This window comes from Piliocolobus tephrosceles, chromosome 8 (assembly GCF_002776525.5).
Source record: "Piliocolobus tephrosceles isolate RC106 chromosome 8, ASM277652v3, whole genome shotgun sequence".
Classification (NCBI taxonomy): Eukaryota; Metazoa; Chordata; class Mammalia; order Primates; family Cercopithecidae; genus Piliocolobus; species Piliocolobus tephrosceles.
Window position 1 is genome coordinate 9,635,238 of NC_045441.1, and position 13,054 is coordinate 9,648,291.

General features: G+C 53.8%; 1 protein-coding gene across 2 annotated transcripts in view; it reads right to left on the bottom strand.

Moving 5' to 3' along the window:
- Window positions 1-2,873: 2,873 nt before the first annotated feature.
- Window positions 2,874-13,054, bottom strand: part of EPHB4 (EPH receptor B4) — a 32,479-nt gene continuing 22,298 nt past the window's right edge. Inside the window, exons 13-17 of one of the 2 annotated variants that reach the window (XM_026456639.2) lie at window positions 7,825-8,040; window positions 6,866-7,015; window positions 5,803-5,996; window positions 5,466-5,621; window positions 2,874-3,901 (exon numbers count right to left, since the gene is read on the bottom strand). In XM_026456639.2, coding sequence (XP_026312424.1) covers window positions 3,772-3,901; window positions 5,466-5,621; window positions 5,803-5,996; window positions 6,866-7,015; window positions 7,825-8,040 — 846 coding nt within the window. In that variant the 3' untranslated portion in view covers window positions 2,874-3,771. The remainder of the gene's footprint in view (window positions 3,902-5,465; window positions 5,622-5,802; window positions 5,997-6,865; window positions 7,016-7,824; window positions 8,041-13,054) is intronic. The other variant, XM_026456640.1, reaches the window with a different exon arrangement.

Below are 13,054 nucleotides of genomic sequence, written 5' to 3' on the forward strand. Positions count from 1 at the left end.
AAAAAAAAAAAAAAAAAAAAAAAAAAAAAAAAAAAAGTGGGTTTTTCCAAAAAGCAAATCAGCCTGTGACCCTCTGGGGAGGCCCCCACCCTCGGCATCCCTCCATTTCCCAAAAGGGGCTGGGGGTTACTGAGGGCGGGGTCTGGGGTCTGCGCTGCTGAAGAATTCTGACCTCTATCCTAGTAGGAGTGACCCACTCACCCCAGCCTGAGGCGAAGGTGCAAACGTCCCACCCCCTTCCTTGGGACTCCTGCCTCCTATCAGGCAGGTCCTTGCTTGGGAGTGGGGACTGGGATTTTTGCTTGGGCTCTAAGAAGGAAAGGAAGGCTTGCTGGGTGCAGTGGCTCACATCTGTAATCCCAGCACTTTGGGAGGCTAAGGCAGGCGGATCTTTTGAAGTCAGTAGTTGGAAACCAGCCTGCCAAGATTGCACCACGGCACTCTAGCCTAGGCACCAGAGTGAGACTGTCTTTAAGAAAAAAAAAAAAAAAAAAGGCCAGGAACGGTGGCTCACGAATGTAATCCCAGCACTTTGGGAGGCCGAGGCGGGCAGATCACGAGGTCAGGAGATCAAGACCATCCTGGCCAACACAGTGAAGCCACATCTCTATTAAAAAATACAAAAAAAATTAGGCGGGTGTGGTGGCGGGCGCCTGTAGTCCCAGCTACTCAGGAGGCTGAGGCAGGAGAATGGCGTGAACCCGGGAGGTGGAGCTTGCAGTGAGCCAAGATCGCACCACTGCACTCCAGCCTGGGCAACAGAGCAAGACTCCATCTCAAAAATAAAACAAAAAACACTGACAATTGGGTTGGTGGAGGATCGGGTCGTAGGACCCCAAAGGGGATTTGGGTTTGGGGATGTCAAAACAGGGAGGACAGGCTGGGTGTGGTGGCTCACACCTGTATTCCCAGTGCTTTGGGAGGCTGAGGAGGGAGAGTTGGTTGAGGTCAGGAGTTGGAGACCAGCTTGAGCAACACAGTGAGTCCCTGTCTCTACAAAAATGTAAGAAATTATTGGGTGACTGAGGTGGGAGGACTGTCTGAGCCCAGGAGTTCCAAGCTGCAGTGAGCTATGATTGCACCACTGCACTCCAGCCTGGGCAACAGAATAGAACCCTGTCTCTAAAGAAACAACCAACCAACCAGGGAGGATTGAGTTCTAGAAATGTATTATACACTGCGCTCATCCTCTGGGATGACATGCCCTGAGGCCACCTTCATGGAAGGAAGCAAGACCCAACATGGGTAAGGAGAGGACCCTGGGAAGGAAGGGTCCTGCCCAGCGAGACTCTCCCTTTCCCTAGCTGGGAGAGCGTTCACGCTGGGGAGCTGAATGTGGCAGGAAGGCTCAGGGCAGCCTGGAGCTGTTGGGCTGGACCTCAGGGGGCTTCTGCAGCCCCCTGCCCTGATCCCAGCTCCCCACACCGGGTCTTCACTCTTGGTCTCTCTGCAATACCCATTAACCTTTCTCCAGCTACCAGCTCTCTAGGATACCTGATCTAGCCTGGATGTCTGGTTGGCAGGGGAAGAGGGTGGGCCTGGGCAACATCCTCTGGATGGACCCGAGTCCCTCCCACACCTCCTCGGGGGTACAAAACATGGACGATGTGTCACCAAGGGAAGAGGGGACAGAGGACTCCAGAGCCTGAGGAACTCCAGAAGAGGGTTGTAGAGGTGGGAAACTGAGGACAAGCCTCCCTGGACCGGGAAGGGCTCAAGCTGATTTGGGGTCCAGCACTGACCCAAACACGTCAACAGGGGGCAACACAAGTGCAGAAATGGAAAAGGCAGGTTGGGCGCGGAGGTTCGCGCCTGTAATCCCAGCGCCTTGGGAAGCTGAGAGGGGAGGATCACTTGAAGCCAGGAGTTTGAGATCAGCCTGGACAACATTGTGAGACCCACCCCCCAGCCCATCTCTACAAAAAAATTTAAAAATCAGCTGGGCGTGGTAGCGTGTGCCTGGAGGATTCCCAGTTACTCAGAAGTTTGAGATGGGAGGATCCCTTGAGCCCAGGAGTTCAAGGTTATAGTGAACTATGATCATTCCACTGCACTCCAGCCTGACCGACAGAGCGAGACCCTGTCTCAAAAACAAACAAACAAACAAACAAGCAAAAAAACAGAAAAAGAAATGGACCAGGTTAAGCCCAGCTGGTCCTTGTCAAGACCTGCCCCTGCAGGTGTCCAGGGGGAGGGAGGCCAGAAAGATCCCTGGAGAAAAGGACACAGAAAATGGCAAGAAAGAGAGCAGGGCCTTTGGAGGGGGAAGTTGGGGGAAGACAGGAGGTTCCCCCTCCCGTTTCCAAGAGGCTGGGAGAACCTGCCCGGGCAGCATCTTGAATGGGAGAATTGTCCTTGGCCCAGCCACCCGAGCAAGTGCCTGTGTACACATGTGGGCGGCCCCTTCTTCCCTTCCCCCACAGCTAATGTAGACACTCTCCCAGCATTGCCTCGAAATCTACCCCAGCTGTCAACATCTGGCCCCCATCTGTCTCCTTCATCCAACAGGACCCCCTGCTCCAGCTCCTGCCCCCTCCTCCCTCTCCAGGGGCTGTGGAGCAGGGCTGGGAGCTCAAGGCCTTCCCTCCCGCAGCAGCCCCTGGCCAGGACGGAGGAACCGGCACAGGGGAAGGAGGGGACAGCCCCACCCCGGAGGTGCCCCAGGCTCTTGGCAGAGCCAGCTGGAGCCGTTAGAAGCAGCTGCCGAATGATTCATCTCGCCCCACCACCTCAAACACACCTTGGGGCTCATAACCAAGTTCCAGCCGCTACAGCCCTGCAGCCTCTCCAGACCTCTGACCCCTCTCGGTCAGTCACAAAGCCCTCCCTACCCAGCCCCACTCTCCTTAGAAATGTAGTCCATCACCCCCGTCACCCCCGGAGCTGGGACACGTCCCATTTTCTTTTATTTATACAAAAAGTTACTTTTTTAAATATAATTTAAGAACCCCTCCAAGCACCGGCGTCCGTTTCTGGGTTCCACCATCACCTACCGCCCCTTTCACTACCTCACCCCGCACCCCTTCATAGGACACAGCTTGGGGGTCCCAGGCGGGATCCCGGGAGGCGGCATGACCAAGGCACTGTTCTGGAAACAGACACGATGATGGATCCCTGTTTCAACTTGGGCAAAGGAGGCCGTAGTGAAACACAGGTTCCCTCCAACACAGAGCTGTAACAAGGACGGTAGAAAAACGAAACGAAAAAACAAGAAGGGAACGGGGAGAAAAATTAAGACCAGAAACAAAACTCAAAAACCTTCAATATGAAGGCAGCAGTTGGGGGAGAGGCATTTACAAGGGAAAAAATGATTGAGTTTGGTGGTGACAGCAGCAAGTTGGGACTACAAACCCCAGTGGTTTTGTCACTGGGCCCTGACACCCATTCTTGCCCCCTGGGGCAGCCCCCCTCTCCGGAGCTGGCAAGGGAGTCACACACTCTTTGGTCTGCGGGAAGGCACCCGTCAAGGTGAGGGGGGTCACTGGGGAGGCCGGGAGAGGATGGACGCCTCCTTTCCCTCTGGTCACACCCAGTCCCGAGGGAAAGGCGCCCTCACCCTTGGTCTGGAGTTCCCGCAGGGGGCTGGGGGGGTGATTTCCCCCTCCTATTATGGCAGAACCCCCAAATCCTGTCTCTCCAAATTGCCAACTCCCCACCCCACGGGTTCAAAGTGCAATCCAGCGGGGCTCAGGGCTGGGGGCCTCTGGGAGTCCCCACTCTGCCCCAGAAAGATGGGGAGGCCGTGTCCCTGGGGTGGGCAGTTCCTGCAGGTCAGTACTGCGGGGTCGGTCCTCCGGTCCCACCCGGGGCTCCCGGCTTGGCCTGGGACTTCATGTGCTGGACACTGGCCAAGATTTTCTTCTGGTGTCCCGCCAGAGTGACTCCGATTCGGAGCAGGTCCCTGTAGAAGGAAAGGAGACCTCGGTGAGACCCTAGGGTCCCTGTGGCCGCTCTCCTGGCTTGGCTACTGAGCTGGTCCTAGCCTCAGGATTGTAAGCCAATCAGAAAAGCCAGCGGGAGAGGGAGAACCGATGTCAACAGTTGCGGGGCAGTTTTAGGAGCCAGGCAGCCATCCTGTGCAGCCGCAGTAGGGGGTGGGGCTGGAGGCCAGAGGCGGGGGGCTTTGGCTTGGGTACCAGGGAAGGAAGGAAAAGACAGAAAGTCCCACAAACTGAGACTGGGGGAAAAGGCTGTACAGATTGCCACAGAGGGAAATGGAGACGTGAGAAAGAAAAGGCCGAAGTGGGAGAGGAAGAGCTGGGTGGAGGGGAAGAGGAGGTTGCTGATGGCTGGAGGCTGAGATAAGGGGAAAAAAGGGAGAGGAGGCCCTCTGGGTCAGAGAGAGGCTGGGAAGAATTAGGGAGGGATGTGCCCAGGCCCCACAGGGCAGGGGCAGATTGGCCTGGGACCCTCTGGCTCTAGCCTCCTGAGTAGCTGAGACCACAGGCACGCACCACCATGCCCGGCTGTTTTTTGTTTTTGTTTTGTAGAGATGGGGTTTTGCTATGTTGGCCAGGCTGCTCTCAAACTCCTGGGCTAAAGCAATCGGTCCACCTCGGCCTCCCAAATTGCTGGGATTACAGGCATGAGCCACCACCCGGCCTTCGTGTTTGTGTTTTTTTTTTTTTTTTTGAGATGGAGTTTCACTCTGCTGTCTAGGCTGGAGTGCGATGGCACAATCTTGGCTCGCTGCAACCTGCACTTCCCGGGTTCAAGCGATTCTCCTGCCTCAGCCTCCTGAGTAGCTGGTATTACAGACACACACCACCATGCCCAGCTAATGTTTGTATTTTTAGTAGAGATAAGGTTTCACCAAGTTGTGCACAATGCTCTCGAACTCCTGACCTCAAGTTATCCACCCGCCTCGGCCTCCCAAAGTGCTGGGATTACAGGCATGAACCACCGTGCCCAGCCTTCAGATTTTTATATTCCTTCTATTTCTGTTATTCAACCTGGGGTGAGAGATCTTGGGAGAGAAACGGGAAAGCAGAAAGGGGGAGCAGCAGACAAAGGCCAAGTGGGGATATGCAGCCTTTGGGATGCGAGGAATCATAAAACCATTTCACATAAAAGCTGAAGAGGATCTCCAAAACCTAGCCCAATCTTCTCCTTTTATGGGTGGAAAAAGAGAACCTGAGTTGACACGTTGTTACTGTGAGAGCCGGGCCTGGAATGCAGATAGATGCACAAAGATAGATACAGAGTGAGAGGCGGAAATGCGATGGCCCAGGGCCGTGATGGCAGGAGGAGGTGAGGCGGGCAGGCTGGCCCGGAAGAGTCCTTGGGTCCTTGGCTACATGGGGCTGTTACTGCTCCTCCGGGGCCCTTCTAGGCATGGCATGAACGCGGTGCGAGAAGACAGCGTTGGCACCCGAAGCTGACCCCAAAAGTCCCTGCAGACTCCATGGGCCTGACTCCAGCTGCCTTGCTCTCCCCGCCCCACTCCAGCTCCTGCCACTACTTACTCGGCAGAGATCTGGCTGACCAGCTCAAAGGAGCCAAAGCCAGCGGCTGCGAAACTTTCTTCGTATCTTCCCATCTTGATGGCCCGAAGCCACTCGCCCACAGAGCCAAAAGCTGAGTAGTGAGGCTGCCGCTGGTCCAGGAGAGGATGTGAGGCCCTGCGGGGCAAGGATGGGGAGGAATGCTGAGTACCAGGCCCAGGTCCGGGCGAGGAGATGGAGCCTAGCCTTGGAGAGGCGGACAGAGACCCTTCCACCTAACATCAATGAACAGACACTTCTGGGCAAGGAGTGGGGGCAAAGAGAGCAGGCAGGAGGGCCCATTCTCTGCAGTCCTCACCCGCCATTCTCCCGGGCCACGATTTTGAGGCTGGCAGGGTTCCGGATCATCTTGTCCAGGGCGCTAACCACCTGAGGGAAGCGGGGCCGGGCATTCCGGTCTTTCTGCCAACAGTCCAGCATGAGCTGGTGGAGGGACGTGGGACAGTCTGGGGGCGGGGGCAGCCGGTAGTCCTGTTCAATGGCATTGATCACCTGGAAAGAGGGGAAGCAGCTCTGGGTAAGGCTGTCCAGGAAAAGCAAAGATGCTGACAGGCCCAGGAAATGGTAGCTTGGCAGATGGTAGCATAGCAGCCATAGCCCCCGCAAAAATCACAGATACAGGAATCCTCCTAGCCGGAGTTGAAGCCCTCTGTGGCTGGAGGCCCCAGCAGCTCTTAGGCTATGACACAGACATGTTACCTCCCAACCCTGCCCTCCGTCTCTGCATCCTTCTGCGACCCAAATATGCTGTATCCAACTCTTTTTATTTATTTTTTAAGACGGAGTCTCACTCAGTTGCCCAGGCTGGAATGCAACGGCGTGATCTTAGCTCACTGCAGCCTCTATTCCTGGGTTCAAGCGAGTCTCCTGTCTCAGCCTCCCAAGTAGCTGGGATTACAGGCACCCGCCATCATGCTCGGCTAATTTTTTGTATATTTTTAGAGACAGGGTTTCGCCATGTTGGCCAAGCTGGTCTTGAACTCCTGACCTCAGGTGATCTGTCTACCTTGGCCTCCCAAAGTGCTGGGATTACAGGTGTGAGACACCGCACTAGCTCCTCAACTCTTTTTAAAAATTTTTTGTAGAGATAGGATCCAGCTATGATACCCAGGCTGGTCTCAAGATCCTGAGTTCAAGTGATCCCCCCTCGTCAGCCTCCCATAGCATTGGGATTACAGGCGTTGAGCCACTAGGCCTGGCCCTGCATCTCAACTCTTTGATACAAAGATCAATTCTCCTTTTTGTCATCTCCACGGTCTCAAGAACCCAGCAGTGATGACTTTCTGGGAACCCACCCTTCACCCCAAATCCCAAGTGAGAAAACACTTGAGGAAAGCTTCGTACGAACATGGGACACTTACATCCTGATTGCTCATGTCCCAGTATGGCCGCTCCCCAAATGACATCACCTCCCACATCACAATCCCGTAACTCCAGGCATCACTGGCGGAAGTGAACTTTCGGAATGCAATGGCCTCCGGGGCAGTCCATCGGATAGGAATCTTTCCTCCCTGAAGGAGGAGGAGAAAAGGTGAGCTGGGGGACTCACTGAGGGACTCACCAGACCCAGCACACTGCCCCCTAGACCTCTACCCCACTCTGCTTTTTTCCCCTAGCTCAGGCCCCAAGCCTCCTACTCTCCAATGCTGTTTGCCCAGGTTGGAGTGCCGTGGCACGATCTTGGCTCACTGAAACCTCCGCCTCCCTGGTTCAAGTGATTCTCCTACCTCAGCCTCCTTAGTAGCTGGGATTACAGGCGTACACCGCCCCCCCCGCCCCGCATCAGCTAATTTTGTATTTTTAGTAGCGACAGGGTTTCCCAATGTTGGCCAGGCTGGTCTCGAACTCCTGACCTCAGGTGATCCTCCCGCCTCAGCCTCCCAAAGTGCTGACTGAATTTACAGGAATGAGCCACCGTGCCTGGCCACTGTTCTTTCCAGACAGGGTCTTACTCTGTCGCCCAGGCTGCAGTACAGTGGCACATTCATAGCTCACTGCAGCCTCCAACTCCTGGGCTTAAGTGATCCTCCTGCCTCAACCTCCCAAATAGCTGGGACTACAGGTGCATGCCACTGTGACTGGCTAATCTTTTACTTTTTTGGTAGAGATGGGGTCTTGCTGTGTTGCCCAGGTTATCTAACTGTTATTTTCCTAGACATCTGGAAGTCGGCTTCCCGGAGCTGACTGTCCCCCGCCACCCACAACCTACTCCTGTATCCTCTCCCTGGAGCAGGGCTGCCAAACCCTCAGCCTCCCACCTTTCCAACCTGCCCTCCCCACCTGGCCCTAAGAAGCTCACACCCCTGGTTCCCAGCGTTACCAGGGAGCTCGTGTAGGTGGGATCGGAAGAGTTCTCCTCCAGGAATCGGGAAAGGCCAAAGTCAGACACTTTGCAGACCAGGTTGCTGTTGACTAGGATGTTGCGAGCAGCCAGGTCTCGGTGGACGTAGCTCATCTCGGCAAGGTACCGCATGCCCGAGGCGATGCCCCGCAGCATGCCCACGAGCTGGATGACTGTGAACTGTCCGTCGTTTAGCTGGAGAGCAGATGGGGTGGGGGCTTGGTGAGGACAGCCCACCCACCATTCCCCCTCCCATCCACATTTTTTTTTTTTTTTTAATACTTTAAGTTCTAGGATACATGTGCACAACGTGCAGGTTTGTTACATATGTATACATGTGCCATGCTTTTTTTCTTTTTAGAGGCGGAGTCTCACTCTGTCGCCCAGGCTGGAGTGCGGTGTCGTGATCTTGGCTCACTACAAGTTCCGCCTCGAACCGCCATTCTCCTGCCGCAGCCTCCCGAGTAGCTAGGACTACAGGCGCCCACCACCATGCCCGGCTAATTTTTTGTATTTTTAGTAGAGACGGGTTTTCACCGTGTTACCCAGGATGGTCTTGATCTCCTGACCTCGTGATTCGCCTGCCTCGGCCTCCCAAAGTGCTGGGATAACAGGCGTGAGCCACCGCGCCCGGCCCACATCTTTTTTCTTTTTCAAGAGACAGGCTCTTGCTCTGTTACCCAGGCTGGAGTGCAGTGGTGCCGTCATAGCTCACTGCAGCCTCATCCTCCTGGGCTCAGGCGAGCTTCCTGCCTCAGCCTCCTGAGTAGCTGGAACAATAGGCATGTGCTATTACGCCTGGATAATATTTTAATTTTTAGTAGACATAGGTTCCCATTATGTTGCCCAGGCTGGTCTTTAACTCCTGGCCTGAAGCAATCCTTCCGCCTGGGTCTCCCGAAGCACTGGGATTACAGGTGTGGAGTCACCACATCCAGCCTCCCGTCCACTTCCTAAACTGTATATGTCACTTCCAGACGCAACTCACAACTCACCTGTAGGGCAAGTCCCCAACTCTCCCAGGTGAGCCTTCCTTTCTTTTCCCAAGTTTTCTTGGTTCTTGCCACAATATCACAACACGTTGTTTAACTTACAATGGTTGCTGTTTCAATGGTAAGTATTCAGTCTCTCCGAATTAGATTATAATTTGAAAAATTATTTCAAGTTTTCCTTCCATTTAACCTGGTACACTGCTTTATACCCAGGAAATACTCAACAAATGCTGTTCTGTTTTTCAGTTTTTTGGAGACAGGGTCTCTTTCTTTTCCCCAGGTTGGAGTGCAGTGGCACAATCATGGTTCACCACAGCCTTAAACTCCTGGGCTTAAAGGATCCTTCTGCCTCAGCCTCCTTACCTTAGTAGCTGGGACTACAGGTGCACACCACTGCACCTGGCTAATTAAAACAAAGGTTTTTTGTTTTTTTTTTTTTGGTAGAGGTGGGGGTCTCACTGTGTTTCCCAGGCTTGTCTCTAACTCCTGGCCTCAAGCGATCTTCCCACCTTGGCCTCCTGCAAGGTGCTGGGATTACAGGCATGAGTCACCTGAGCGACCTGTCTACAGGTGGAGATGCACTGGTGCTGATCCAACCACAAAACTGTTCAGCCCTCTTGGACTAGCTGTGTGTGGATTTGCAAGAGAACAGTGAGGAACTGCAGTATGGCCACTGATGAGTGCAGAAACCAACGTCTGAAGCCCAACCTTGACCTTGAAAGAGTCCCCTCTCACCAGGGAAACCAACAAGTCACAGACAGTAAACAAATCCCATTTTCTGGGTTCAGCTAAGATTCGGGAGACCGAGGCCGGGCGCGGTGGCTCAAGCCTGTAATCCCAGCATTTTTGGAGGCCGAGACGGGTGGATCACAAGGTCAGGAGATCGAGACCATCCTGGCTAACACGGTGAAACCCCGTCTCTACTAAAAAATACAAAAAACTAGCCGGGCGACGTGGCGGGCGCCTGTAGTCCCAGCTACTCGGGAGGCTAAGGCAGGAGAATGGCGTGAACCTGGGAGGCGGAGCTTGCGGTGAGCTGAGATCCGGCCACTGCACTCCAGCCTGGGTGATAGTGAGACTCCGTCTCGGAAAAAAAAAAAAAAAGATTCAGGAGACCATCTGCAGCCCTACAGAACCAGGGACATAGAGTCCAAAAACTGAATTCTGAATCCCCTCCAGACCTGCACCTGCCCTACTCCCTGCTCAGTTCATGGCAACACCATCATTTGCCAGATGGTCAGGGTATAGACCTCAGAGTCTCCTGTGACCCCCTTTTCTCCCTCACCAGCCACTTCCAATCCACCGGCAAGTTCTGCTGGTGATGCTTCCAAGACATGTCCCAAATCCAAACCCTTCCCTTCACCCCACGGCGTGGATGCTGGCAACAGACTTCTGCCGCAGGCCTCTCCCAGCTCTCGCTCTTGCTCCCCAGCACCCAGCAAAGACGTCTTTGTATTTTTTTTTTTTTTTTGAGACAGAGTCTTGCTCTGTTGCCCAGGCTGGAGTAAAGTGGCGTTATCTCGGCTCACTGCAACCTCCGTCTCCTGAGTTCAAGCGATTCTTCTGTCTTAGTCTCCTGAGTAGCTGGGATTACAGGGATGCACCACCATGCCCGGCTAATTTTTGTATTTTTTTTTTTTTTGAGACAGAGTCTCGCTCTGTTGCCCAGGCTGGGGTGCAGTGGCCGGATCTCAGCTCACCGCAAGCTCCGCCTCCTGGGTTTAGGCCATTCTCCTGCCTCAGCCTCCCAAGTGCAGTGGCCGGATCTCAGCTCACTGCAAGCTCTGCCTCCTGGGTTTACGCCATTCTCCTGCCTCAGCCTCCCGAGTAGTTGGGACTACAGGCGCCCGCCACCTTGCCCGGCTAGTTTTTTGTATTTTTTAGTAGAGATGGGGTTTCACCGGGTTAGCCAGGATGGTCTCGATCTCCTGACCTCGTGATCCACCCGTCTCGGCCTCCCAAAGTGCTGGGATTACAGGCTTGAGCCACCGCGCCCAGCTAAGTTTTGTATTTTTAGTAGAGACAAGGTTTCACCATGTTGGCCAGGCTGTTCTCAAACTCCTGACCTCAAGTGATCCACCTGCCTCAGCCTCCCAAAGTGCTGGGATTACAGGTGTGAGCCACCGTGCCCAGCGGGATCCTCTTAAACCACTCTCCTGCCAAAGCCCTCCAGCGGGTTCTCATCACACTGCCCAATGCAGGGTCTACCATCTCTCCTCTGTTCACCAGGTTCACCTGCACTCGCCTTCCCGTCTTTCTCTCTTTTTAAGAGATGGGAGGCCGGGCGCGATGGCTCACGCCCGTGATCCCAGCACTTTTTGGGAGGCTGAGGTGGGCGGATAACCAGGTCAGGAGATCAAGACCATCCTAGCTAACACATTGAAACCTCGTTTCTATTAAAAATACAAAAGATTAGCCAGGCGTGGTGGCGGGCGCCTGCAGTCCCAGCTACTCGGGAGGCTGAGCAGGAGAATGGCGTGAACCCGGGAGGTGGAGCTTGCAGTGAGCCAAGATCGCGCCACAGCACTCCAGCCTGGGGGACAGAGTGAGACTCCATCTCAAAAAAAAAAAAAAAAGAGAGATGGGATCGCCCAGGTTGGAATGCAGTAGTGCAATGATGGCTCACTGCAGCCTCGATCTCCCAGGCTTAAGTGATCCTCCTGCCTCAGCCTCCGGACTAGCTGGGACTACAGATATGTGCCATCATGCTCTGCATATTTTTGTATTTTTTGTAGAGACGGGGTTTCACCATGTTGCCCAGGGTGATCTCTAACTCCTGGCCTCTAGCGATCTGCCAGCCTCGACCTCCCAAAGTGCTGGGATTACAGGTGTGAGCCACTGCGCCTTTAAGCAGCTTTCTGTCTCTTTGACCAGTATTGGTGGCTTTCGACTTTAATCTCAGCACTTTGGGAGGTCAAGGAGGGTGGATGGCTTGAGGCCAGGGGTTTGAGATCAGCCTGGCCAACATGGTGAAACCCTGCCTCTACTAAAAATACAAAAATTAGCCAGGCACGGTGGCTCATGCTTGTAATCCCAGCACTTTGGGAGGCCGAGGCAGGCAGATCACGAGGTCAGAAGTTCAAGACCATCCTGGCCAATATGGTGAAACCCCGTCTCTACTAAAAATACAAAAATTAGCTGGGCGTGGTGGCACTTGCCTGTAGTCCCAGCTGCTCAGGTGGCTGAAGCAGAAGAATCTCTTGAACCCAGGAGGTGGAGGCTGCAGTGAGCCGACATCGTTCCACTGCACTCCAGCCTGGACGACAGAGCGAGACTCCATCTCAAAAAACAAACAAACAAACTAAACCAAAAAAATCCCACATCAGATAGAGCTTCTCTTACAGAAAATACAGAGAGACAAGCTAAATGATCCCACAAGAAGAATCTCATAAATCCAGAAAACAAGACATTCAGGCGAACAACAGACCCAACCCCTCAGTGTGTCAGTGTCATCATAAGGAGCTGCTCAGGATTGAGAGAGGCTCAAAAATATAATAATCAGTAGGCGCAGTGGCTCATGCCTGTAATCCCAGCACTTTGAGGGGTTAAGGAGGCAGGATCGCTTGAGCCCAGGAGTTTGAGACCAGCCTGGGCAACATAGCGAGATCCCATCTCCACAAAAAATTTAAAAATTAGCCAGGGATAGTGGTGTGCACCTGTAGTCCCAGCTACCCAGGAGGCTGAGGCAGGAGGATCACCTGAGCCAAGGAGTTTGGAGGCTGCAGTGAGCTATGACTGCACCACTGCACTCTAAATTGCGTGACAGGGCGAGACCCTGTTTCTAAAATAAATAAATAAAAAATATGTAATAACCAGGTATAAAGCCTGGTCCTGAACTGGATCCTGGTTGGAATAAAGCAGCAGTGAAGGACATTTTTGGAACAACTAGAGAAACGTGAAAATCAACTGGGTATTCAATGATGCTAGGGAATCACTATAATTCTGTTCAATGCAATGTTATTTTGCTACATAGAAAAATGTTAGGCCGGCCGGGCGCGGTGGCTCAAGCCTGTAATCCCAGCACTTTGGGAGGCCGAGACGGGTGGATCACGAGGTCAGGAGATCGAGACCATCCTGATCTACACGGTGAAACCCCGTCTCTACTAAAAAATACAAAAAAAAACTAGCCGGGCGAGATGGCAGGCGCCTGTAGTCCCAGCTACTCGGGAGGCTGAGGCAGGAGAATGGCGTGAACCTGGGAGGCGGAGTTTGCAGTG